The 25631-nt window shown below is 42.1% G+C and overlaps 1 protein-coding gene across 1 annotated transcript in view; it reads left to right on the forward strand.

Moving 5' to 3' along the window:
• Window positions 1-25631, forward strand: part of KCNU1 (potassium calcium-activated channel subfamily U member 1) — a 138776-nt gene that overhangs the window by 64856 nt on the left and 48289 nt on the right. Inside the window, exon 19 of the mRNA XM_015104599.3 lies at window positions 5225-5333. Coding sequence (XP_014960085.1) covers window positions 5225-5333 — 109 coding nt within the window. The remainder of the gene's footprint in view (window positions 1-5224; window positions 5334-25631) is intronic.

The raw sequence follows: 25631 nt of genomic DNA on the forward strand, positions 1-25631 counted from the left end.
TAAAGGCTCTATCTTAATCCTGTTTATTTTCTCTGACTTTTTGGATTTTTTTTTTCCAGAAAATCTTAGACGGTATTGGGTATAGAAAGAAACTATTCCTGTGTCATTTCCTGAAATCTCTATTACCTGTAGAATTTGCAACTGAACACTTAAGTCTAAAGAACAGTTAATCAAAAGGACTTCAAGAGCCTGCTTGGGGTTCAAAAGTTAAACGCTGACTCTTTTGCCTTCTGTAACAATATGAATCATTCTTGAGGCAATGGTTGAGGCTGACTGAGTACAGAGATATCTGATTAAAGAGGTGTGAGTAAGAAAAAAAATACATTGCGTATCATCTCATTATAGTATCTTTATCCCGTATGAAAATTCAGCATGGTTTCATGAAGTAGACATATCCCTGTAAACACAATGTGTGAATCAAACTTTTGCAAATCAGTTATACACATTCATATGCGTGCAGTGATGCCAGTCATTTTGCAAAACAAAAAGTGTTTTATAAATTGAATAACTTCCCCTTTATTTAGCTGTCTTTTAAGTGTGTTTTATTATATTCTAAAGCAGGAAGTTAAGTGCTCTAGTATGAATTGGAGATATTTTGGTGTAAAGAAAAGTGTTATGCCTTCATATTTGTAGATATGCCAAATTTCATCCACTTCTATAACCTATCAACCCACTCCAGTACTCTTGCCTGGAAAATCCCACGGATGGAGGAGCTTGGTGCAGGCTACTGTCCATGGGGTCACAAAGAGTCGGGCACGATTGAGCGACTTCACTTTCTATAACATGTAATTTATAGTATCTAGGGAATCAGTAAAACTTTCAGTTTATAATCTAATGTTTGATCTTCCCCAGAACCTTTCATTCTTCTCATAATAGGGTCATTTTTTTTTCTTCCTGCTCCCTACTATTCCTCCATCACCACTTCTACTGCATCCAGGACAATCCTCATAAATCTGGTACCAAGATTCTTAAATAACAGGCAGTGAGTGAGCTAGCTGTTCTTACTTCGCTCTGCCAGACGGTGGCAGCAGAGTACCATTAAACACTCAGGGGCTGGCCGTTCAAGGGAGTGGACTTGAACGTGACTATGAATCTGGAGAGTTACGTTCAGTTCAGTTCAGTCGCTCAGTAGTGTCCGACTCTTTGCGACCCCACGAATCGCAGCACGCCAGGCCTCCCTGTCCATCACCAGCTCCCGGAGTTCACTCAGACTCATGTCCATCGAGTCAGTGATGCCATCCAGCCATCTCATCTTCTATCGTCCCCTTCTCCTCCTGCCCCCAATCCCTCCCAGCATCAGTCTTTTCCAATGAGTCAACTCTTGGCATGAGGTGGTCAAAGTACTGGAGTTTCAGCTTTAGCATCATTCCTTCCAAAGAACACCCAGGGCTAATCTCCTTTAGAATGGACTGGTTGGATCTCCTTGCAGTCCAAAGGACTCTCAAGAGTCTTCTCAAACACCACAGTTCAAAAGCATCAATTCTTCGGCGCTCAGCCTTCTTCACAGTCCAACTATCACATCCATACATGACCACAGGAAAAACCATAGCCTTGACTAGACGGACCTTTGTTGGCAAAGTAATATCTCTGCTTTTTAATATACTATCTAGGTTGGTCATAACTTTCCTTCGAAGGAGTAAGCATCTTTTAATTTCATGGCTGCAATCACCATCTGCAGTGATTTTGGAACCCCAAAAAATACAGTCTGACACTGTTTCCACTGTTTCCCCATCTATTTCCTATGAAGTGATGGGACCAGATGCCATAATCTTCGTTTTCTGAATGTTGAGCTTTAAGCCAACTTTTTCACTCTCCTTTCACTTTCATCAAGAGGCTCTTTAGTTCTTCTTCACTTTCTGCCATAAGGGTGGTGTCATCTGTATATCTGAGGTTATTGATATTTCTCCTGGCAATCTTGATTCCAGCTTGTGCTTCCTCCCACCCAGCATTTCTCATGATGTACTCTGCATAGACGTTAAATAAGCAGGGTGACAATATACAGCCTTGATGTACTCCTTTTCCTATTTGGAACCAGTCTGTTGTTCCATGTCCAGTTCTAACTGTTGCTTCCTGACCTGCATACAGGTTTCTCAAGAGGCAGGTCAGATGGTCTGATATTCCCATCTCCTTCAGAATTTTCCACAGTTTCTGTGATCCACAGAGTCAATAAAGCAGAAATAGATGTTTTTCTGGAACTCTCTTGCTTTTTCAATGATACTTATTCAAACCCATTCCTTGATGTCTTTTGGATTCAGAGCATGAAGATTGTGGTAGGACCAGCCCTCAGAGCAAGAAGAATCCTATGTAATTAGATAAGTTACTGGGCAGAAACTTTCCCAACCCCAGCTATGCAGTTCACTGCCTGACATTTCAGCACTGAATTCTCTTAATACCTAATTTTTTGAACGGTAGTCCTCAACCAGGGCAGGGAAGGGCACATGGGGTTCTCTGGACGAGATAGGGTGGAGAGAGAGGGCCTTAGGAAAGTCTTGTCCAAACTCCCCGAATCGCCACCCCGTAGAGCTAATTTGTATTCCTCCTTAAAATATTAATGCTCGTGATGGGGTCGCCAAAAAGGAGAGGGGAGTGATGAAGAGGAAACTGGAAAGAAGTTGTGAACGGAGCCAGGGACAGGTAGTGTGGAGTATGACTGTCGCTCAGTCATATCTGATTCTGTGTGACCCCATAGACTATAGCCCGCCAGCCTCCTCTGTCCATGGAATTCTCCAGAAAAGAATATGGGCGTGGGTTGCCATGCCCTTCTCCAGGGGTTCTTTCTGACCCAGGGATCGAACCCGGGTCTCCTGCATTGCAGACGGATTCTTTACACTTGAAGCCGTCAGGGAAGCCCCAGGGACAGGCAGAAACGATGAGAAATGTTTTGAACAGGAGGTCCTAGCTTGAATTTATCCTACTTCATAGTTTTCTTTAGATTTGGCCTTGGGTCACTTTTTTCATCTGCATCCCATACTAATTGACCTCTTTAAGAAGGGAGTCAGCCCAGCCAGTGTTCCCCGGGGATGAGCATTCCAAACCCCGAAGCCTGAGTTCTCACTTCTGTAATGAGTCAAGCAGCTCATCTCTCTAGCTTGGCTAAAAGTTGTCTGAGCTCTCCTGCAGCACCAATGGCCGTGGGTAGGAGAGAGCACAGGTGTTCCTAAGTGGCTCTTCATCTCTAAAGCAGGGTCAGGGATCATAAATCCATCCAATTCCAGTAAAATGGAAAACAAGCTGATAATGGGTCCATGCCTAGTACTCACTGAACCCACCTACCCTCCCCCCACCTTTTTTTAATACCTGGCACCCTTTGTCTGCTGGAGAGTGAGGCTCTGAGAAAGCAGAGGCTTCCTGAAAGTTCCATTGCTCTCCAGCCAGTTTCAGCTTGTTGCCTTTTACATTCCACAGCTCACTTTCTATCAGGAGCACTAAGCCGGCTAGCCTTTAAAGGCTGATGGTTGGTAAAACGCTAGTCCTCACTCAGATATTTCTTCAGAAGTTCCCTTCCTAAGCCATTTTCCCGCCCAGGGCAAAAGTAACCTCAGAATAAGGAAACATGAGTCAACCTCAAAACCCCATCAAAATTCCATATATAAAGTGAAGGCTTTCTGAGGATTACAGGCAGGAGCGATCTTATTCCAAACCTGGCTGTTAGCACACCTGTATGACGCAATTATTGCTGATTTAAGCCGACAGATCACATCTGCAAAGGATGTCCTTCTTCTTCCAAAGTGTGTTTTGACTCAGTTGATATTTTCTGTAGATTAAAATGGCTCAGAAGGAATTACATCAAAAGAAAAGGGATAGTAGAATATTTCTGTAGCTCGTTCTGTCTGCCATTGTCCCAAACCTGGTGAGGTGCGGGCTTAAAGGATTGTCCCAGAGGAACTCTGCATTCTGAGTAGTCTCAGCACAGAGAGAGTCTTAGATTTCCAGGAGGAGATGTGTATCTTTTCTCCACTTAGGTGGGTGGCCGCGGAGGAGTAGCCATGATGGTTCTCCTTTGACTTTGTCCATCTCCTTGATAACTTCTTCCCAGGCAATGTCCCCCTCTCCGATCATCTGACAGTCAGGTTCAGGAAAGCAAATCATGCAGGATTTTTGAATAGTGAAAGAAATGCATTTAACTTCCAAAGCATTCTTTAGAATGCTACTTTCCATCACAGTACCAAGTGTCAGTTCTTACTGAGCAAGCATGGCTTCCTAGCCCAGCGCTTTGAAAGGATTCCTAGGTTAAATCTCTGCTCTGGAATAAGAGGGGCATGATAGAGTAACAACATGTGGGTGCAGGAAGGAGTCGCGGCTCACGTGTCAGGTTTTTGCTTTTTTCCACCTCCAAGCAGCTTCCTGTGGCTCATCTAAAGACTACGTGTCACCCGTCCGTGCGTTCATCCTCCTCAACCGCCCTTTGAAGCCCCATTCTCATCCCCATTTTGCAGATGAGAAGGTGATCTGCTCTTGTGTTGTTTCCAGATGTGGAAATTCACACATGTTTTGCGACATATCCCGTGTTAAGATCAAGATCCTTCAAAGTTAAAATAAGAAAGGAAGCCTTGAAGGAAAAATGAAGTAAAAGGAGGCAGAATTGGAGGAAAATGAATTTCAGCCTGACCAGTATCTGGGGAGGGAGGAGGGGACTTGGCTGAGATATTTTCTTAGAGCCTGTAGTGACTCTAGGGGTAAAGAACCTGCCTGCCAGTGCAGGAGACGTAAAAGACACAGGTTCAATCCCTGGGTCGGGAGGATTCCCTGGAGGAGGGCATGGCAACCCACTCCAGTATTCTTGCCTGGAGAGTCCCATGGACAGAGGAGCCTGGCAGGATACAGTCCACAGGGTCGCAAAGGGTTGGACATGACTAAAGCAACTTAGCACGCACCTAGTGACTGCAGACAGTGCTAGCAGCAGAAGGCTCCCCAGACGCTACACTCGGGTGAGATGGGAGGAGCGACGGATTACAAAGGTGCAGAATGCATAAGAAAGTACACAATGTGTACTTATTTTAAACAGACCATATGGTAGTAACACCTTCACAATCATTTCACCCACTCTCTAACTCTGCAGAGGAAAATTAAAGAGCTCTCTACCAACCACCCTCTTAGAACTAGACTATAGCTTGAAATTTTCAGCCTCTCCCTAGTCGAGGATGGAGAGCTGTCTCAGTCAATAGGTACAGTCCAGAATGAAGGGGTATTATGCCAACTCACCAGGATGGCTCTGCCATTGCAGGGACAACGGTCGTGGTGATGAGAGACAGCCAGGAGGAATGCTGCAGACCCCAGGACCCCTACTCAGAAGCACATATGAGCTTCTCTAGCGACTTGAGCGTTATTACCAAGTAAGCACCTCAGAGAACCCCAGTTCCCTATCAGTTTTTAAGAATCTCTGGGCAACAAAAATTTGACTTAAACAGGAGTATTAGCTTTATCAGCTCCTATCCTGACTAATGCAATTGTTCCTCACCAACATGAATGCATCACAGCTTCTCCCAATATCACTTAGCTAAGCAAATATACCTGTCCCCGGGATAGTTCCAATCATTTTTACCAATGACAACCAAAGGTTATGCACCCGGTTTTCACTCAGATCACCCCTACGTTCTCTGGAAATGTGTGTCAGGGCAAGATTTCAGCTCTTTCCCAGTTTTTTTTTTTTCTATTATTAATCCAACCCTTTATTTTGAGCAAATTGATGAGAGACAGAAATTGATGATGATTTTTGGTTTTAGGTCTGCAAAATAGGGCCAATAAATTTTCTCTCCCCTACTCAAATCCCTACATCTCTTTAGTCCACGAAAACCCTGATTAAGCTGAATTCAGAGTTGTAGGTGAAGAGTGTGTGATCTGTTTAGTTACTTCTTAAATAGAGGGCTGATGCAAATGTTCTATCACCCCCGAGTTTATTGTAAATAACTCTGTAGTGTATTGGCAACGTTTCAACTTAGTAGCTGTAATATACCAGGAAAATCTTTCACGACTGAGAATTGTCATCAGCTGTGAGTAAATATTACATTTTCTGCAGAGCATAGAAATTGTGCTGTGGCATTACACAGTGTTAAGGGCAAACACTGGTCCTAAGCTGTGTGATCTTGAGCAAGTTGCTTCACCTCTTGCTGTCTCAGTTCTGATTTAAGTGAGTATAGTAGTGATGAAGACCCTGAGCTTCTTTGTAATGACTGAGTGAGACGAGGTATTTAAAGCACTTTACTTGATTCCTGGCTGAGAGTAAGCATTCGTTAAATGTCCCATATTATTGTAATGATCAGTTCTTGTATCTGGGAAGGTGTATGAAATTGGACTGCTGTATACATGGTAGGTGCAGAGCCCTCCAAAGATGTAGATTTTGAAATAAATCCTTGATCTTATTTATAATCCAAGTCTTTCTTTTAATGCATGAGGAGTCTGGTTTCTGTTTACTGGAGGGTTCTGGATAGATGGGTCTGGTTAAGAGAGGTTTTGCTGTACCTGTCCAGCAGTTGAGGCAGGTGTCAGACGTCTGAGCCACAAAGGTGCCGTCTCTTGGTGGTGTGCTTTCTGAGAGGCATGTAACAGTCTAGAAATTACAGTCTCTGTTCTTATATTCTATGCTATTGCCTTCTATTCCAGGATTTTATGAAACCTAAGTGAGGTGATCTACATGAAAGGATTACAGACTTTTTGGAGGAAAGAGTCTATGGAATCTGAGGAATTTTGCCTTACTCACATTCACAAGCTAGCAGTGGCATTTGTAGACAGTTCTCTGCTTTTTTGGTCTCGCCACATGGCCTGCAGGGTCTTAGTTCCCTGACCAGGGTTGGAACTCAGGGCCATAGCAATGAAAGTGCAAAGTCCTAACCACTGGACTGCTGGGAACTCCCCCTTTCTCCTTTGAAATGGTTGGTAATGCACGATGCATTGAGCAGCTCTGTGGGCTAAGTAGGCACTCTGCTAGGTGTGCTGTTAGATGCAGAAATCATGTTTCAGCCCCTGGGAAACCTAGCTGGGTATACCAGATGCATTCAGATAATTTAATTTGAGGCCAAATAAGGCAGCATCCCTTCCAGGGCGACACTGATGATTCTGGCAAGAGGTCAAGGAGGAAGAGGTCAGTGAGGGCTGGGTGGATTGTTCCAGAGTGTTTCCTGTAGGAAGCGGGATGGGATTGGGAGAAAGATAACAGCGTGGGATCTCAATCCTGTGACACGGGTAAGTCATGGGGAACACATGGAGCCCTCCATGTCTGAGCGGCCTGACTAGAGGTGGGAATGTATGATGGAATGAGGAACAATGTCTCGGATTTCTCAAGAATGCACTCTTGGTTGTTGGTATTACCCACGTGTGAATATATGCATGTATGTTACATTTGTATTCATGCAAAGTTGTCGCAAAAACCTCATTCCAATCTGAAGTGTTTTGTGACTGTAAAGACAACATACATGACAACACATAAAATGCTCCAACCATGTTTATACTTTCATCTCTTCTTTCCTGTGTCTTCTCTGTGATACGAGAGGATTGGCAAGTCATGGATAATGAGAACCCGCAGAAAATCCTGTTTCAGCTACTGAGTTTCACTGCCTTTTCTCACCATTCTTTAACACGGCTGTAAGGACAGAATCATGGATGTTTTCCCCATTGTCTTTAATTTCTTTATTATCTGTGATAAATAAGGAAATGGTGTAAAGGAGGCATCTAAAAGGAAAATTGTAACTAATCATTAGAGAAATGCAAATCAGAACTATAATGAGATATCAGCTCACACCAGTCAGAATGGCCATCATCAGAAAATATACAAACAACCCTCCCTCACTGTTGGTGGCAATTTAAATTGGTACAACCACTATGGAAAACAGTATGGCGAGTCCTTCAAAAACTAAAAATAGGACAACCATAACACCTAGCAATCCCACTCCTGGGCAAAACCGTAATTCAAAAAGATACATGAACCCCAGTGTTCATTGCAGCACTGTTTACACTAATCAGAACATGGACATAACCTAAATGCGCATCAACAAAGGAATGGATAAAAAAAAGATGCAGTACATATATACAATGGACTATTACTCAGCCATGAAAAGAACAAAGCAATGCCATTTGCAGCAACATGGATGGACCTAGAGATCCCCAGGCACAGAAAGACGAGTACCATATGATGCCACTTATATGTAGGCTCTAAAAAAGAGGCTGCAGATGAACTTATTTACAAAACAGAAGTAGAGTCATGGATATAGAAAACAAACTTATGGTTACCAGTGGATAACGGCGGGGTATAAATTGGGACCGACATACACACACTATATGTAAAATATATGTAAAATAGATAAACTATAGTGAAAAATTTTTTAAAGGGAGTGGATATATGTGTGTGTGTGTATACATATACATATATATATGTAACTATTTGACTCGATGGACACGAGTCTGAGTGAACTCCGGGAGTTGGTGATGGACAGGGAGGCCTGGCGTGCTGCGATCATGGGGTCACAAAGAGTCAGACATGACTGAGCAACTGAACTGAACTGAACTGAACTTCCTTTGCTGTATACCTGAAACTAACACATTATCAATCAGCTATACTCCAGTCATGTCTTTTTTATTTTTAATTGGAGGATAATTGCTTTACAATGTAGTGTTGGTTTCTGCCATACATCAACATGAATCAGTCATAGGTGTACATATGTCCCCAATTTTTAAAAAAAGGAGAATTGGTGCACATGGCCTGGTCCATCTGCAGGCTGGACCCATCAGCCCTCTATATGACTAGGGGTTCCTGATTACGTCTAAAGAAAGTCAAGGATAGTGATAGTGTCCCATCCAGATTATCTCTAAAGAGGATGCTTAATCATCTTCCACCTCTTAATTAAAAAGCAAGACAAATTCTCATGAATTACAGAGTTAAGAAACTGATCAAAGCCACACTGCTGAATAGATGGTTGTATGCATGTCGATAGATAAATGCCATTTGCGGGTGAATCTTCTGTGATATTTCATCAAGGGAGTGGTCAATTCAGTTGATTGAAATCCAGTGTTAATGGGATCAAGAATACATCTTGCTCTCACTTAGGACTATAAAATAGAGTGGGTTTCGTTTTCTGGTTTGGGGGGTTTTGTTGTGGTTCTTCTTTTTGTAGGGCAGAGATAATTCCAACCAGCAAACTAGCAAACATATGTGCTAGGAAACAACCGCCAGTGGTAAAACAGACTTGATGGGTTAATAGAGATGAGTAGGCATTATTGGGGAAACAATATAAAATGTGCGATGGGGCAACTTGTAACCCATTTTTGATGTGTTGATAGTATTACATGCACATTTCCAAAACAGCATACAGTTATTTATAGGTTTGCTGACAGTGGGCTTGGTGTTTTTAAAGATGGAATCTTCAGACCACCAGTGGGTTTTCTGGTAAGTTCAGAAAATACTGTCTTCTATTCTTAGTCTCCGAGATGGTTCAGACAGCCTTAACATACTCAAAAGTTATAGTTCAATATTTCATTGCATCCCTGGTGTCTTTCTTTCCCCACAGAAAAAGCAACAGCAAGCAATATCATAAATAGCAGTTCAGATCTCAGGCTAGCATGCTAAAGTCTGTTTAATAGATGGTAGTTAAATATGGTTTGTTGAGCAAATAGACAAACACTAGTTGTGTTCTGTGTCCTTGCAGGCGGATTCTTTCCCAGCACATCTAGAAATGATATATTTAAGCAAATTAAAAGACGCTTGTTCCTTGGAAGAAAAGTTATGACCAATCTAGGCAGCATATTAAAAAGCTGAGAAATTACTTTGCCAACAAAGGTCCATCTAGTCATAGCTGTGGTTTTTCCCTAAGTATGGGTGTCAGAGTTGGACTATAAAGAAAGCTGAGTATCTAAGAATTGATGCTTTTGAACTGTGGTGTTAGAGTCCCTTGGACTGCAAGGAGATCCAACCAGTCCATCCTAAAGGAAATCAGTCCTGAATATTCATTGGAAGGACTGATGCTGAAGCTGAAAGTCCAATACTTTGGCCACCAGATATGAAGAACTGACTCATTTGAAAAGACCCTGATGGTGGGAAAGATTGAAGGCAGCAGGAGAAGGGAACGATAGAGGATGGTTGAATGGCATCACCGACTCAATGGAATGAGTTTGAGTAAGCTTCAGGAGTTGGTGATGGACAGGGAGGCCTGGTGTGCTGCAGTCCATGGGGTCACAAAGAGTCAGACACAACTGAGCGACTGAACTGAAATGAACTGAACTGAACTGAAGCATCATGAGCCTGAGTATCAAAGATAGATGAAAGAGCATTTCAGGGAATAAAAGAATAAGAATTTGAGGAGAATGAGTAGATTCGTTCTTTTGGAATTTCCAAACAGTGCCTTTCTTGTTCTTGTCTCAGATCTATTGGCGAAAATCTGACTTCTTGAGAAGCAGTTTGCCAGACTCCAGCAAAGTACCATACAGACAAGTCTGCTTTAACTGTGCTTTGTATATACTGCTTTTTTTTTCTCTCTTTATTTTTATTTATTTGTTTTTACAAATTGAAGGCCTGTGGCCACCTTGCACCAACATGGATTGGTGCTATTCTTCCAATAGCATTTGCTTACTTTGTATCTCATTTTGATAATTTTTGTAATAAGTTTTCTATTATTATTTTGTTGTAGTGACCTGTGATCAGTGGTCTTTGATGCTGCTATTGTAACTGGGGCACCATGAACCGCACCCGTATAAGACTGTGAACTTAATTGATATATGTCTGTGTTCTGACTGTCCCACTGACCAGCTGTCCCCCCATCTCTCACCCTCTGCTCTGGCCTCCCTTTCCCTGAGACACAGCAATATTGAAATTAGGCCCATTAATAACCCTACAGTGGCCTGTAAGTGTTCAAGTGAAAGGAAGAGCCATCCATCTCTCGCCTGAAATCAAAACCCAGAAATTATTAAACTTAGTGAGGGAGACAGAGCCAGAGCCAGAGCCAAGCCTCTTGTACCGAATGTCAAGCTGAGAATGCAAAGGGAAAGTTCTGGAAAAAAATTACAAGCGCTACCCCGGTGAACACACAGTTGATAAGAAAGTGAAACAGCCTTATTGCTGATATGGAGAAAGTCTTAGTGGTCTGGATAGAGAATTAAACTGGCTGCAGCATTCCTTTAAGCTAAAGCCTAATCCAGAATTCTCCTCCTTTCTCAGAAGGCTGAGAGAGGTGAGGAACCTGCAGAAGAGGTTGGAAGCCAACAGAGGTTAGTTCGTGAGGTTTAAGGAAAGAAGCCATCTCCATCACACAAAGCGCAAGGTGAAGCAGCAAGTGATGATGCAGGAAGGGACCGATAAAATCTAGCCAAGATGACTCATGAGGATGAATGCATTAAACGGCAGATTTCCAGTGTGGATGAAATAGTTATATATTGTATGTATAGGTATTGTATATATACAAAGGTGTTGTGTGTGTATATATATATATATATATATATATATATATATAAAGATGCCCTAGTGCTTTGATAGCTAGAGGGGAGAAGTCAAACTGGTTTCAAAGCTTCAAAGGACAGGCTGACTCTTGTTAGGGGCTAAGGCAGCTGGTGACTCTAAGTTGAAGCCAAATCTCATTGACTGTTCTGACAATCCTAGGGTCTTTTATATGAAAATTATGCTAAATCTACCCTCAGTGCTCCTTGAATGGAACAACAAAATCTAGACAACAGCGCATCTCTTTACACAGGGTTTACTGAGTATTTCCTCCATTGTGGAGACCTACTTCTTAGTAAAATATTTGTTTCAGAATATTTCTGCTCATTGACAATGCACCTGGGTCACCCAAGAGCTCTGATGGGGATATACAATAAGACTCATGTTGCCTTCACGCCTGCTCACACAACATTCACTCTGTAGCCCATGGATCAAGGAGTAGTTCTGACTTTCAAGTCTTGTTATTTAGGAAATACATTCTGTATGGCTGTCGCTGCCATACGTAGTGATTCCTTTGACAGATCTGGGGAAAGTAAATTGAAAGCCTTCTGGAAAGAAATCACCATTGTTAAAGCCATTCACAATTCATGGGAAGAGGTCAAAATATCAACATGAACACAAGTTTGGAAGAAGTTGATTCCAGCCCTCATGGATGACGTTGAGGGGTTCAAGACTCTAGTGGAGGATCTAACTGCAGGTGTGGTAGAAGGAGCAAGAGAAGTAGTTAGAAAAGGATCCTGAAGATGTAACTGAATTGCTGCAGTCCCGTGATACACTAGTGTGAACGAGGAGTTGCTTCTTGTGGGTGAGCTAAGAAAGTGGTTTCTTGAGATGGAATCTACTCCTGGTAAAGATGGCTGAAAGGACCTTAGAATAGTAAGTAAACTTGGTTGATAAAGTAGCAGCAGGGTTTGGGGGAACTGACTCCAATTTTGAAAGAAGTTCTGCCAGGAGTAAAATGCCATCAAACAGCATTGTCTGCTCCAGAGAAATGCTTCATTGTTGCTTCATTTTAAGAAATCACTATCATTCTAATCAATCTGCTGCCCTCGGCATCAAGGCAGGACCCTCTAGCAGCAAAAGATTACAGCTCATTGGAGTTTCAGATGATAGTTAGAATTTTTTATCAATAAAATATTTTTTAATTAAGGGATGCACACCTTTTAGACATGATGGGATTGCACATTTAATAGATGACAGTAACATAACTTTTGTATCCCTGGGAAACCAAAAAATTAGCGTGACTTGCCTTCTTGTGATACTTGCTTTATTATGGTAGTCTGAAACTGAACTGGAAAATATCCCTGAGGTCTGCCTGTATAGGAATAATTCATCAGATATGTATTGAATAAATGAGTTCTTTACGTTAACAAACAATATTTTATTCTTATTACTTAAAACTAGAAGACGAAATAGCTTTAGGCTTCATAAAAGTGTCAGAGTAATGCCATGGACAATTCAACATATTCCTTTCATTATTCTTGTCTTTCTCTCCCTGTCTGTTTGACTTAGAAGGCTGTAATCAAAGAGGGATAAAGGCCTTTTTTAAAACCTCTTTGTGAATATGTGGACAGGTTTTAAGAAAAATGAAGTCAAATTCTCCTAGGACTTATGGGTATGGAAATTTCCATTGATTTAGCTAGATGATAAGATGCGGAAGCAGTCCAGGACCCAGAATAAAAATACTAGGACAACTGATTCATTACCAAATGTATTTATTTATTTGAATTAAGTAATTGGTTTTTGCATGTTTTCATTCTTCTTATTTATAATCTTCTAAAAGGTAGGGATGAGACCTCATCATGTAGAGTCATATATAAAAGAGCAGCTAACTCAACCAGACAGGGTGAAGATTGCGAGAGCCTTAGTGTTTTGTACAGCAAACTAACACACCATTGTAAAGCAATTATCCTCCAATTTAAAAAGAAATTATTTGAGATTAGAAAAGCTATCCAGGGACTAAGGAGATGGCATCATTTCTAGGGAAAATGAAATGCAACTTGGGCAACTGCCTCAGACTTTTCATTCTGTGTTTTGGGCTCTCTGTTGTCCACCATCACCTCTGCTCAGGGACTCAAAATCTCCAGCTACTCCCTATTTTCATCAATATCTACTATTTGAACTATCCTTCAGAGTCTTTTCTTTTTTTGTTGTTGTTTCCAGCCTGTTCTCTAATGACATAAGAATATAAGAATTTCCAACCTATGTTAGACCTGTGCCTGGGTCCTAAAGACCAGTGGTCCCCAACCTTTTTGGCACCAGGGACCAGTTTTGTGGAAGACAATTTTTCCACAAACGGGGGTGGAGATGGTTTCAGGGTGATTCAAGTGCATCGCATTTAGAGTGCTCACGATAATCTGTGTTTGCAGCCACTCCCCAGGGCTAGCATCACCACCTCAGCTGCCCCTGAGATCATTAGGCACTGGATTCTCATAAGGAGCACACGACCTAGATCCCTTGCTTATACAGTTCTCAGTAGGATTCCTGCTCCTATGGGAATCGAATGCTACCACTGAACTGCCAGGAGTTCAGGCAGTAACACGAGGGATGGGGAGCCACTGTAAATACCGGTGAAGCTTTGCTTGCTCAGCATGCTCACCTCCTGCTGTGCAGCCTGGTTTCCAACAGGCCACGGTACAGAGCCAGTCCATGGCCTGGGGGCTGGGGACCCCTGCTAAAGACCACACGGGCTTTGACTGTGAAATTCAAGAGCACGGCCAAGATTGGCCTCAACTTAGCTTCAAGATATTATTGACTTTCATGTATTTATACCTTTTCATGCAAACTTGCCGATAGCAAGTAAACTTTTGAGTCTGTAGCGGCCCCAAGTAACTGGAAAAATACTTTCTTGCCAAAAAAGGATTCAGAGAAGACATCTTTAATAAGCTCCTCTTCTCCCCACCCCAGAACCCCTTCCTCTTTCCTTCCCACTTTCTTTCCTGTTCTATAACTGGCTGGTGAAGGCAGACTCGAGGCAGGCAAAACTTCAGAGTCGCCAGGCAGCTTTATACCTTAGCAGCTGTCTTCAGCGCATGCGCAGCTTCTGGGACGATAAAACATTTCACATTGCTTCTACCCCACAACCAATTAGGTCAGCTGTAAATATTGGAATTGCTTGGTAAATGTGCTAGAAGATTGTGCTGACTTGTTAATATAAGTGAAAATGTAATTAGATTTATAACACTTTTTTTTTCCCCAAAACCATAATTTACAACAACAACAACAGAAGAAAAAAAAAAAAAACTTGCTTGCAACCTGCTGAAATATCATTATTAAAACGCACATGAAAAGTCAATTACGCCAGAGGGAGGTATTTAAGAGAAGTAAGTTTCCATACCCTAGGATTACACCATGGGGATTACGCATTTCTTATTTATTTATTTTTTTTCCTTGAGATCTTTGCTGCTGCTAGATGAAAAGGAACAGATATTTCACTTATTTTCCTCTGAAATATTGCTGCAGATAGTGCTAAAAAGTGAACTAGATAACCTGGCTCCCTGGAAACCTACTCTATTCGCCTCAGAGCCCCAGGAAAAGCTGAGCAGTCACCATTCTTTTTTATTTACAAGCCCGTCTTTCTTTAAGCAGTAGTCATGTTCCTTAAAGCATGTAGACATCACAAATCTTTTCTAACTATTATTCTGTTTATTGCTCTAAATGAGTAGATTATTTTATGTCATTTGATGGAAAATCCTTATGTCAAGATAAGAAATACCCCCTTTTATTCACTTTAAAACCTGGAGTTTCCTCTGCTCTTAGGCTTGTATTGAGAGTACAGTTCTTTCTCCAGATAAGATGTGACGGGGTTCACCACTGGTGTTGGCTGGGTCAGAGGACGCTGGCATCTGTGCCCTGAGCTGGACTTTCTCTGCTGCAGGAGCCTCCGTGGATCAGGGAGGCTCTGCCCCTCTTCCCAAGACTGATTCTAGCACCATCACAGGTGGTTGCTCAGTCTCTGCTTTCTAGTTTTCTCACCATGAAACAGAGGTATTGTTACAGCTCATGCATGTTTAAGGTGCCAGTGGGGAAAAGATAGTTTTTAAAAAAATCGTAAAGTAATTTCTAAGTGTGAGAGGAGATGCCATTTCCAGACTCAAACTTCTCCTAAAATGTTCAGTTTAGATAATGGAAGAAATTTTTAATGCACATCTTTTAGAATCGCTGACGCATATATTGCAGATAAATTAATCTTTGGGGGAAGATTCTGGTGTTACTGCACAGGAATCAGTGGGTAAAGTAAATCCCATACATCTATACATATATATGTATATGGTTCACTTTACACACTCATAGTTTATACTCACCTGTAGACACATACGTTGCAGATGTCCATGTTTACAAGAAGATCTAGGAAAGATGGAAGTGAAAAGGGACAAACTACAGACTTTCATTCAAAGCAATCCATTGGTGAGGCTCTGTAATTGAAAGCAGTGCAAACGGTCTTCCAACATTAAAATGCTCTCAATTCCTATTTATGTATTAATGTGAGCATCATGATTAATACCTGTATGTTTTCATTTTTTACATGTAAAGAGCATATTAATATTTCTAGTCCTTAAAATATTTCATAAAAACCATCTCCAAAATGATTAGCTAGATTTGCTTCTGAACTGAAATATTCTGTTAGATATTGCAATTAGCCAAGTCTGGTGCCTGGCCTTTATGCTGGGGGTAACTCCTTGTGGATCGGTGTTAGTAACCAGTTTTAGGAGACTTAGAGATGGCTCAGAGGTAAAGATAAGTGGAAAGGATTTGTGTGTGTGTGCACGTGTGCACACTAGTTGCTCCATCATGTCCAACTCTTTGCAACCCCATGGACTGTAGCCCTGTAGCCTGCCAGGCTCCACTGTCCATGGGATTCTCCAAGCAAGAATGCTGGAATGGGTAGCCATTGTCTTCTCCAAGGGATCTTCCCAATTGAGGGATCGAACCCAGGTCTCCTGCATTGCTGGCAGATTCTTTACCGCCTGAACCACCAGAGAAGCCCAGAAAGGATGTGTAGGGCCCGGTCAGTATTTGCTTGTCCTGTGAGCTCACTCCTCCTGGAACAGCTCTTGGCACTCTCCACTCAAAGCAGTTGATTTCCATCAGCGTCCCTTAAGCTCATCCAGAAAGACATTCTGAGGGAAGCCAAAACAATGAAACGAAATGAAATCTGTGAAACTACTGGCAGAAGGTTCTGACCTCTCCATATGGACTCTGCGGGTTGTTTTGTTTTTGTTTTTAACAGTTAATTTGTAGGGAGGAAATGGTGAACATATTACAGAGTAAAACAGGCAGAAACCATCCCTGGTGAGTTTGCATTCATCTGCTTTTGAAGTTAAAGTTCTAGGTCAGATGACTAAATCTTCAGTTCAGTTCAGTCGCTCAGTCGTGTCCAACTCTTTGCGACCCCATGGACCGCAGCACGCCAGGCTTCCCTGTCCATCACCAACTACCGGAGTTCACTCAAACTCATGTCCATTGAGTCAGCGATGCCATCCAACCATCTCATCCTTTGTCATCCCCTTCTCCTCCCACCTTCAATCTTTCCCAGCATCAGGGGCTTTTCAAATGAGTCAGTTCTTCGCATCAGGTGGCCAAAGTATTGGACTTTCAGCTTCAGCATCAGTCCTTTCAATGAACACTCAGGACTGACCTCCTTTAGGATGGACTGGTTGGATCTCCTTGCAGTCCAAGGGACTCTCAAAAGTCTGCTTCAACACCACAGTTTAAAAGCATCAATTCTTCAACGCTCAGCTTTCTTTATAGTCCAACTTTTAAGAGCTATTTAAGGAATTTGTTTATGTATAACCCACACAAGTAAAGTATCTCTACCAACTAGATGGTTTTTCAAGGTCCAGTTTGCTGCCTAGTACCTTTTTCTTTCCTGAGGGGAAGCAGTGTAAAGGAAGATTGTTATCAGCCACTGTCTCACCAGATGCTCTCATCTCCACCTCTAGGTCTGTGGGGCTGCCTCCTTCCCTTACTCCTTCTTTACTCTTCTTCAGTTTATGATTTCAGCCATTGAATCTTGTCGTAGTATTTTTCCAGGTGTATTGTTTTCCAAGCCAAGAAATAGCAGAGGAGTAGAGAAGGCAATGGCACCCCACTCCAGTACTCTTGCCTGGAAAATCCCATGGACGGAGGAGCCTGGTGGGCTGCAGTCCATGGGGTCGCGAAGAGTCGGACATGACTGAGTGAGTCCACTTTCACTTTTCACTTTCACGCTTTGGAGAAGGAAATGACAACCCACTCCAGTGCTCTCGCCTGGAGAGTCCCAGGGATGGGGGAGCCTGGTGGGCTGCCGTCTATGGGGCTGCATAGAGTCAGACATGTCTGAAGTGACTTAGCAGCAACAGCAGCAGAGAAGAAAGAAAACTAATCCCCAAGGGAATGATGCATGGATATATCACTTGCAGGGGCAAGAGACAGCTTCGAAATGTCTCCTGACCCAGACCCACGATTTCTTAGCTCCCTTGGCTAACTTGTCTTCACTCTAAGCCTTATAGTGTGTGAGGTTAGGTGATGGGAGTGCTAATGTTGAAAGGAAGAGGAGGGAAGAGAACACATAGAGAAGTGGACAAAGTAGGTAGATTCTGGAACCAAGTCCCTGTGCCAAGTTAGGGAATAAAATGACAAAATTACAGGGAATCCTCTCGACCCAAGGATCAGACCTGGGTCTCCTGCATTGCCAGCCGATTCTTTACCATCTGAGCCATCAGGGAAGCCCATAGATACATATGGATGGAGATACATAAAATACACATATAATAATATTATATATATATATATACATATATATAATATGTATGATCCTATGGGGTACCCTGTGGATTAGCAAACACTTGTGGTGCCCATTAAACACACTAAATCTGTCTTCAAGGAGCATGTGCGTGAGAGGCAAGAAAAAAAAATAGGCATCAATTAATTTGTAGAATGAACCAAATAAATCAACGCAATGCATATTTCCATCTAATATCTGGTGAGTGCCTTTAATGTGCATTGTGCCCTCAAGGATTCATTACTTAGAAAGTTGTGTTGCGGGGTGGGTCAAGCACTGTTATGGAGATCAGAGAATCGGTAAGATTAATAAGGAAGGCTTCCTGCAGGAGGTGGATCTGGAGCTGGGTTTGAAACACCAAATGCTTTAACAATTGGCACCCCTGCAACCCGTGTGAGAAATAATTAATACAAAGCACACTCGATGAAAGGAAAATGCAGCTTGGCTTTCCCTCCTGTGAAATTTACGTGGCCACTGGTAAACCATTAAGTCACTTTCTTAGGTGTGCTTGATGGGCCTCCTAGAGTGGGCATCGTAAAGATTGGTTTATAGCTCAGATAGCTGTTACATTTTAATAAGGCTCGGGAACTTAGATGTTATTCACTGCAGCTGCCAATCAAGTACCTGCGTCGAAGCAAGACAAACATAACAATAAATGCTAAGCACTCTGGTGTTCAGCAGCCTGGCAGGATGCACCGCAGGCTTTATGAATGTGTGAGAGCGAATATACAGAAGCTTGGGAAAAGGTCATTGGTATTTTTGGAGCAATAAATCAAACATGGAAAGATTTGCATTTTGGCTGTATAACATACAGGACTGGATTAGAGAGAGAGAATACTATGAAGTAATATTTCTCTGCTGACTTGTTTTATTAGCTTCCTTTAAACATGTTACATTATTGCTTATAGAATTTCATTTACTCGGATTGGCAGCTTGATAAATACGTCTATTGGCGATGATTTGGATTGCTCTGGGCATTAATATTATTAAAACCTGTCACAAGGAAATGTCTGAAAGATGACTTACTGTAAAGATTACAGCATGAAATAAATCATCCAGTGGTATTTGTTACCATTTATGGCCTCTTGGAGCTGAGTCAATCCCTTTTTATGTTGCATTATTTTTCAAGTTTTTATAGCCTTACATTATATATTGCTGTCAGGAATGAACAGATGGGGTGTCGAACACGAGCTCTCTGAATAATTCCCACCCTCCAGTTATTTGTATGAAGGGCAAATGCAAAACTGTGCATTCTCCAGCAAAAAAAAAAAAAAAAAGGAAAGAGAGAGAAGAGAAGCTGCTGTTGAGGAAGAGGGATCCCTTTGTCAGATGGTTCAGGCCAATTCCACCAGCTGGTTGGAATCCCTGACTGGCAGTCACCCTGTTTGGGTTTCAAGCAAGAGATGAGGTGGTGGTATCTGGCTCCAGTGAAACAACAAATGCCGTCTTCAGAGGCATTTTATTTTCTCAGAGTGCCTCTTGCTGAGACAGCTCCCCATTTGGAGGTGAATGTATCATACTCTCTTCCTACAAAGCTGAGCAATTTGGGGGAGAAAAAGAACCTCAGAAAAAGCCAAGAGAACCAAAAAGAGATGCACTGAAAGGATTTGATAGGTTTTTGAGTGAGTGATAGACGGGCAGGCATCCTGGGGGGGTGGACGTGGGGGTTCACAAAGGATTCTGCGCCATCTGAATTGTTGGCGGGGTCCTTGGAATCAATGTAGAGGAAGCCAAAGGAGCCCCATGGGGATTTCGAGGTCTCTCATGGACAAGGCTTCCCTGGTGGCTGAGCTGGTAAAGAATCAGTCTGTAATGCAAGAGACCTGGGTTCGATCCCTGGGTTGGGAAGATCCCCTGGAGAAGGGAACAGCTACCCACTCCAGTGCTCTTGCCTGGAGAATTCCATGGATAGGGGAGCCTGGCAGGCTATAGTCCACAGGGTCACGAAGAGTCGGACACGACTGAGCAATTAACGTTTTCTTTCACTTTCATGGACAAAGCAGAACAGAGTCTCCAAGACCTAGCACACTTTGCAGTAGGTGTGCCCTGGGGAGCCCGTAGGTACTCTCCCCCTCCTCTGAGGGGTCGGGCAGCTGCTTAATACAAGACCCCTTCAGAGTCCTGAGCCTCCGCCACCACTGGAAGAGGCGAGAAAACTAACTCACTAAAAAGCCCACCAGCTTTTTAAGAGGAAGTGTGTGTGAATTTCCTTCACTTAGCTTCCTACACTCCATGCATTCTGAGAAGTTCTGTAAAGTGCTACTGTGCTGTAGAGAAGCAGTAGGCACAGAGTCTGAATGACTGGAACCCAGACTCACTGCTTCTGATCTGGGGACTTTGAGACACTTAATTTCGCGTCATCCCAAATTGTGGATAGGATGTTTTTCCTGCTGACCTCACCATGTTGCTGCAAAAAGCCAAATCATACAATACACACACATGCACACTTTAAAGGTTATTCACTCCTACACCTGTCAGAAGTGGGTTTTCGTGGATCAAAAGTTTTAACCACCATGTTGAAACCAGACTCTTGCCTTCTCTCCTATAAAGCTCTGTGTTTTCTCGAGTTTATCACCCTCTGGCTCATCTCCTCATCCCCATCATGTCAAACCTTCCCTCCACCACCTCTTAACATCGTCACCTTCCTGGGAGGGATTTGTAGACAAGCCATCAGAGCTTCCGCAGCTGCTTGCAGAGACCAGACCCTTTCTTTCGTGCTGCGCCTCCGACTCCCTTGCCCCCCTTCTCTTCTTCTGTGTCATCTTCCCAAGGTCCTTCTGTACGAGCTTCTGTCTGTTGATGTGTCACGTTTGCACAACGATGCCATCTGGGAACACCCAGGCACACCTGAGACAGGCAGGATGGCGAGGACTGCCTCATTCTAGGCAGAGTTCACAGCTTCGCTGTCTTTCATTTCAGTTCTGTCTGTCCAGCAGCATAGAAACTTTCCTGCCCTTAATTCCGGGAGAGAGTACAAAAGGGTAACTTTCAGACAGTTCAGGAGTTGATAACGGCAGTCAGTCAGTTATGCAGAGTTGAATTTCTGTATTCCTGCACACATCTCTCTCCCCTGCCCTGTTGCTCCATGGATCCCTGCAGACGGACACCTGCATCGACCCCACCCTCAACCTGACCACGCGGGCGGTGCCGAACCTCCATCATCTAACTGATTCGTAAACGTGTATCAGCTCTTGAATTGTACGTCTGTCTATAAAGTAGGCTTGTCTTTTTTCTCTTTCTTCCTTTCTCCCTCCTTCTCCCTCTCTTTCTATATCCCTCTTTTCTTCCTCCCTTATCTTCGAATTGTTATTTACTTTTGCTTCCCCAGAGATGTACTCAAAGTTCTCAGCCTCTTTTGGACAGGCATTGCGGTATCTCTGTTTCCATAGAGCAGCTCTCCTATCTCAGCTGAAGCCATGATTCTCCAAGCCAGACAGTGGCTTACCTTTCTTGTACTCTGCAAACTAAATGTGGACCTGCCTTCCATGTTCTCTCACCCAGTCCCATGCTGAGAAAACCCTGATGCTCTCCGATTTCCTCATCAATCCAGGGCCTTCCGAACATTAAAACAGACAAGCTTCGAACCTGGCTCTCTTATTCACTGGCAGCCACATATGTTCTCTAGGCTAAGTCCTCTATCAGTAAAACTAGATGAGATAAAACACGATCATCTAAAGCTCTTTCAAGATTTAAGTTATCTCTTGCTCCTGCTCCAGCTGCCGTAGCTTGAAACATCCCCACAGTAAATGATTTCTTCTTGTGGTGCTTTGCTTTTTCTGATCAGAGAAAGGATCTCTTTCTCTGATCAATTCCAAGACAATGTACATGCGGCATTTGCAAATCTTTCTCCTCCTGGTTTTAGCTCTCGCTTAAAAAGTTATCTTAAATCAGCTAAAACCATCATGCCATTCATTAAACCATCTTGCAGGTATGTGTGTGTATGCACGCATGTGCGTGTACATATGTGTGCATATTGTGTTGAGTGTGGGATCAGGAAAAGATGCGGTATGACCCAGAGTGACCTGATGTAATAAAGCTTCATAGTAAGGTCTAATTACCACAACTCACCTCTTTATTATTAATTCCTCAGTCCTGGCACATGAAATAGCTTAATCATTTTCAGAATTTGCATGACTAATGGAGTGAGTTCTGATGGAATAAGGATAAGTTTCATAATTAGGTTTTGCTGGAAACTTGTGCAAACCAGTCTATGTATAATTTGGTCAGCTCTTGATTTTTAATGAGGGTACCGAGAGTGACTGAAGCCTCTGGCAGCCTTTACTTCATGTTTTAATTACCCACAGTAATCCTGACAATTACGTGCGTGTAATAAATCACATCATAATGACTCATAAAGAAAGTATATTTAATTATTGAAGAGGGAGTTGGAGTTCACCGATTAGACAGGTGGAGAGGGGGTGTGCCGAAATATGAGCCGTATTTGAAAACTGAGCTGCCTGATTCTGTGACACGGAGGAATCAGCCTCTGAAACTGGCATTATGGAGAATAAGGAGAGGCGTCACCAAATTTTCAGTTTCAGCTTCAACACTGAAGAGCTCTGAAGTCATCACTCCTGTCCTTACAATAGGAAAAAAATTGAACAAACTGAAAATTAGAGACTTTTCTTCACCCATCAGAACACTGCGGTTACAGAGCAGATCGTCCTCTGCTTTCCTGAGGGCAGGGCTGCTGGAGCCATAAAGTGGCAGAAACATGTAAATAGTAATTTTTATTAATTACTGGAGGTGGAGTGGTGGAGAAGACTCTTGAGAGTCCCTTGAACTACAAGGAAATCAAACCAGTCAGTCCTAAAGGAAATCAATCCTGAATATTCATTGGAAGGACTGATGCTGAAACTCCAATACTTCAGCCACCTAATGCTAAGAACTGACTCCTTAGAAAAGACACTGATGCTGGGAAGATTGAAGGCAGGAGAAGGGGACGACAGAGGATGAGATGGTTGGATGGCATTACCGACTTGATGGACATGAGTTTGAGCAAGCTCGGGGAGTTGGTGATGGACAGGGAAGCCTGGCGTGCTGCAGTCCATGGGGTCACAGAGTCGGACACAACTCAGCGACTGAAATGAACTGAACTGAACTGAGTGTGGCCTAGGTAAAGAGTGAGAAATTCTGGGGAGCTGGAGACTTAGAGGGACATCCACACTTTGGGGGATTTTCACTTATAGGAGCTCTATCAAATTCTCCCACAAAACAAACACTCAAAAATCCCCTCAGTAACTGGAAGAAGGGGGTGAAGGGTGACTATAGCAAAATACACCCAGAGGGTTCTCTGGAACAAAGTCCTACTCACCCTGGGAAAAGAGTTTCCTAATGCTTTATCTAAAACCTAAGGGGATGGTGGGAGAATGGCATTTCTCCCACTCAGCCTCCTCTAGCCCTCCTCTCTCACCTGGGGGAAAACAGGTAGAGAAAATACACCCTTAACAATTACAGCCCCAAGATACAGGGCCACTGAAAAACTGAGATTTAATCACAAAATTACACAACCTTCCTTTCTCCCATACATTACTACTGTGAGGCTCCAGTATAACAGTGAATTATAGACAAAAGAGCTTCAATGTAGATGCTATTTAAGAAAGAGTTCTCTGAGAAATCCTAAGATGAGACAAAAGCACAGATGATAAAGGAATTTGAATCCTTGGGAAACTACAGGTACAGCAGACATTAAACAGAGTGTAATTGCTAGCCAGAATATCATAAAATCTCATGCTACAGATCTGTTTGCCTTAGTTCCTATTATCTAATATGTCATATCCCATTGCAAAAAAAAAAAAAAATACAAAGCACAGTAAAAGGCAAGGGAAAAGTGTTATATGAAGAGATAGAGCAAGTGTTAGATAAGACATAGGTGTCATCAATTTGGAGTTGGTAAGAGATATAAAACAAGTATGATTACTATTTAAGGGCTCTAAATAAAAAAGGTAGGCAGTGCAGAAAAACAAGTGAGTAATGTTAGCAGAGGGTTGACATCTCTAAGAAAGAATCAAAAGGAAAAACTAGAAAATAAAAATGCTGTAATAGAAACAAAATATGTCTTTATAGACTCACTTGTGGACTGGACAAAGCACAAGAAAGGATAAGTGTGCTTGAAGATATGTCATCAGAAATTCCCCAGACCCATACCAAAGAGAAAAAGGATTTAAAGAAACCCAGAACTGTATTGAAGAAACATGGGACAATTTCTCACAATGTGTAAATATATGCATTATTGGAATATAAAGAGAAGAGAGAAAGAAGGAAGCAGGAGAAATATTTGAAGTGAATATTGGCTGAAAATGTTCCAAAATTAATGACAACGCATCACAGATACAGAAAGGTCAGAGCACACCAAGAATAATAAATATTAAAATGTCTACAGCTATGCATATCATATTCAAACTGCTAAAAAATATAAAAAAGACAAACCCCAAAAGAAAACTGTGAAAGAAGGAAGAGGAGGAGAAAACAAACAAACAAACAAAAAAAACACTCTACCTCAAGAGAAACAAGGTTAAGAATCACAGTGGTCTTTTTGTCAGAAACTGTAAGGAAGAAGAGAGTGGACTGAAATATTAAAGTATTGAAAGAAAAAAATTATCACCTCAACCTAAAATTTTATACACAGTGAAGCTGTCCTTCAAAAGTGAAGGAAAACTAAACACTTTCTCAGATAGACAAAACCTAGGGAGTTTACATCACCAGAAGACCTCTCCTTCAAGAAAATTCAAGAAAGGTAAGAAAGTAAGAAGGTCTTTCAAAGAAGAAGAAAATTGATCTAGGTCAGAATCTCAGGTCTACATCAAGAGAAGAGCATTAGAGAAGGGATAATGCAATATTTTAATTTTTCTTATTCTTATGCTAAAATATACATGTTATTTCTTATTCTTCAGCTAAAATATACATGTTTACATTAGTAAAATTGTATCGGATGATTATAGCACATAAGTACTTGAAATGACGAATTATAGTGTCATCGGAGATGGGAACGAGGAAGAGGGGATACTCCCTTACGAGCACCAGCACTAGACAGAAAGCAGCACAGATTGGAAGATGGACTTGGCTTAGTTAAAGATATATGTTGCCCATTTGAAGATAACTCCTATTCTTTTTTTTGTATTATCTTTTTCTAATTTTTTATTGTGGTAAAAGTCACATAATAAAAAGCATACTGTCTTAGCCACATTTAACTATGTAGTTCAGGGGCTCTAAGTACAATCACCATCGTCCATCTGCTGAATTTTTCACTGTCTTAAACTGAAACTCCACCCGTATTAAACACTAACTTCCTGTTTCCCCTGTACCTCTCCTCCCCTGCCCCTGGCATCTACCAATGTACTTTCTGAGTCTGTGAAATTGACTATTCTAGGTACCTCGTATAAGTGGAATCAAACAGTATTTCCACCTCATGTATACTGAAATGCACTTCTAAGGTGTAGGAGAAATCAAATT

This window comes from Ovis aries, chromosome 26 (assembly GCF_016772045.2).
Source record: "Ovis aries strain OAR_USU_Benz2616 breed Rambouillet chromosome 26, ARS-UI_Ramb_v3.0, whole genome shotgun sequence".
Lineage (NCBI taxonomy): Eukaryota > Metazoa > Chordata > Mammalia > Artiodactyla > Bovidae > Ovis > Ovis aries.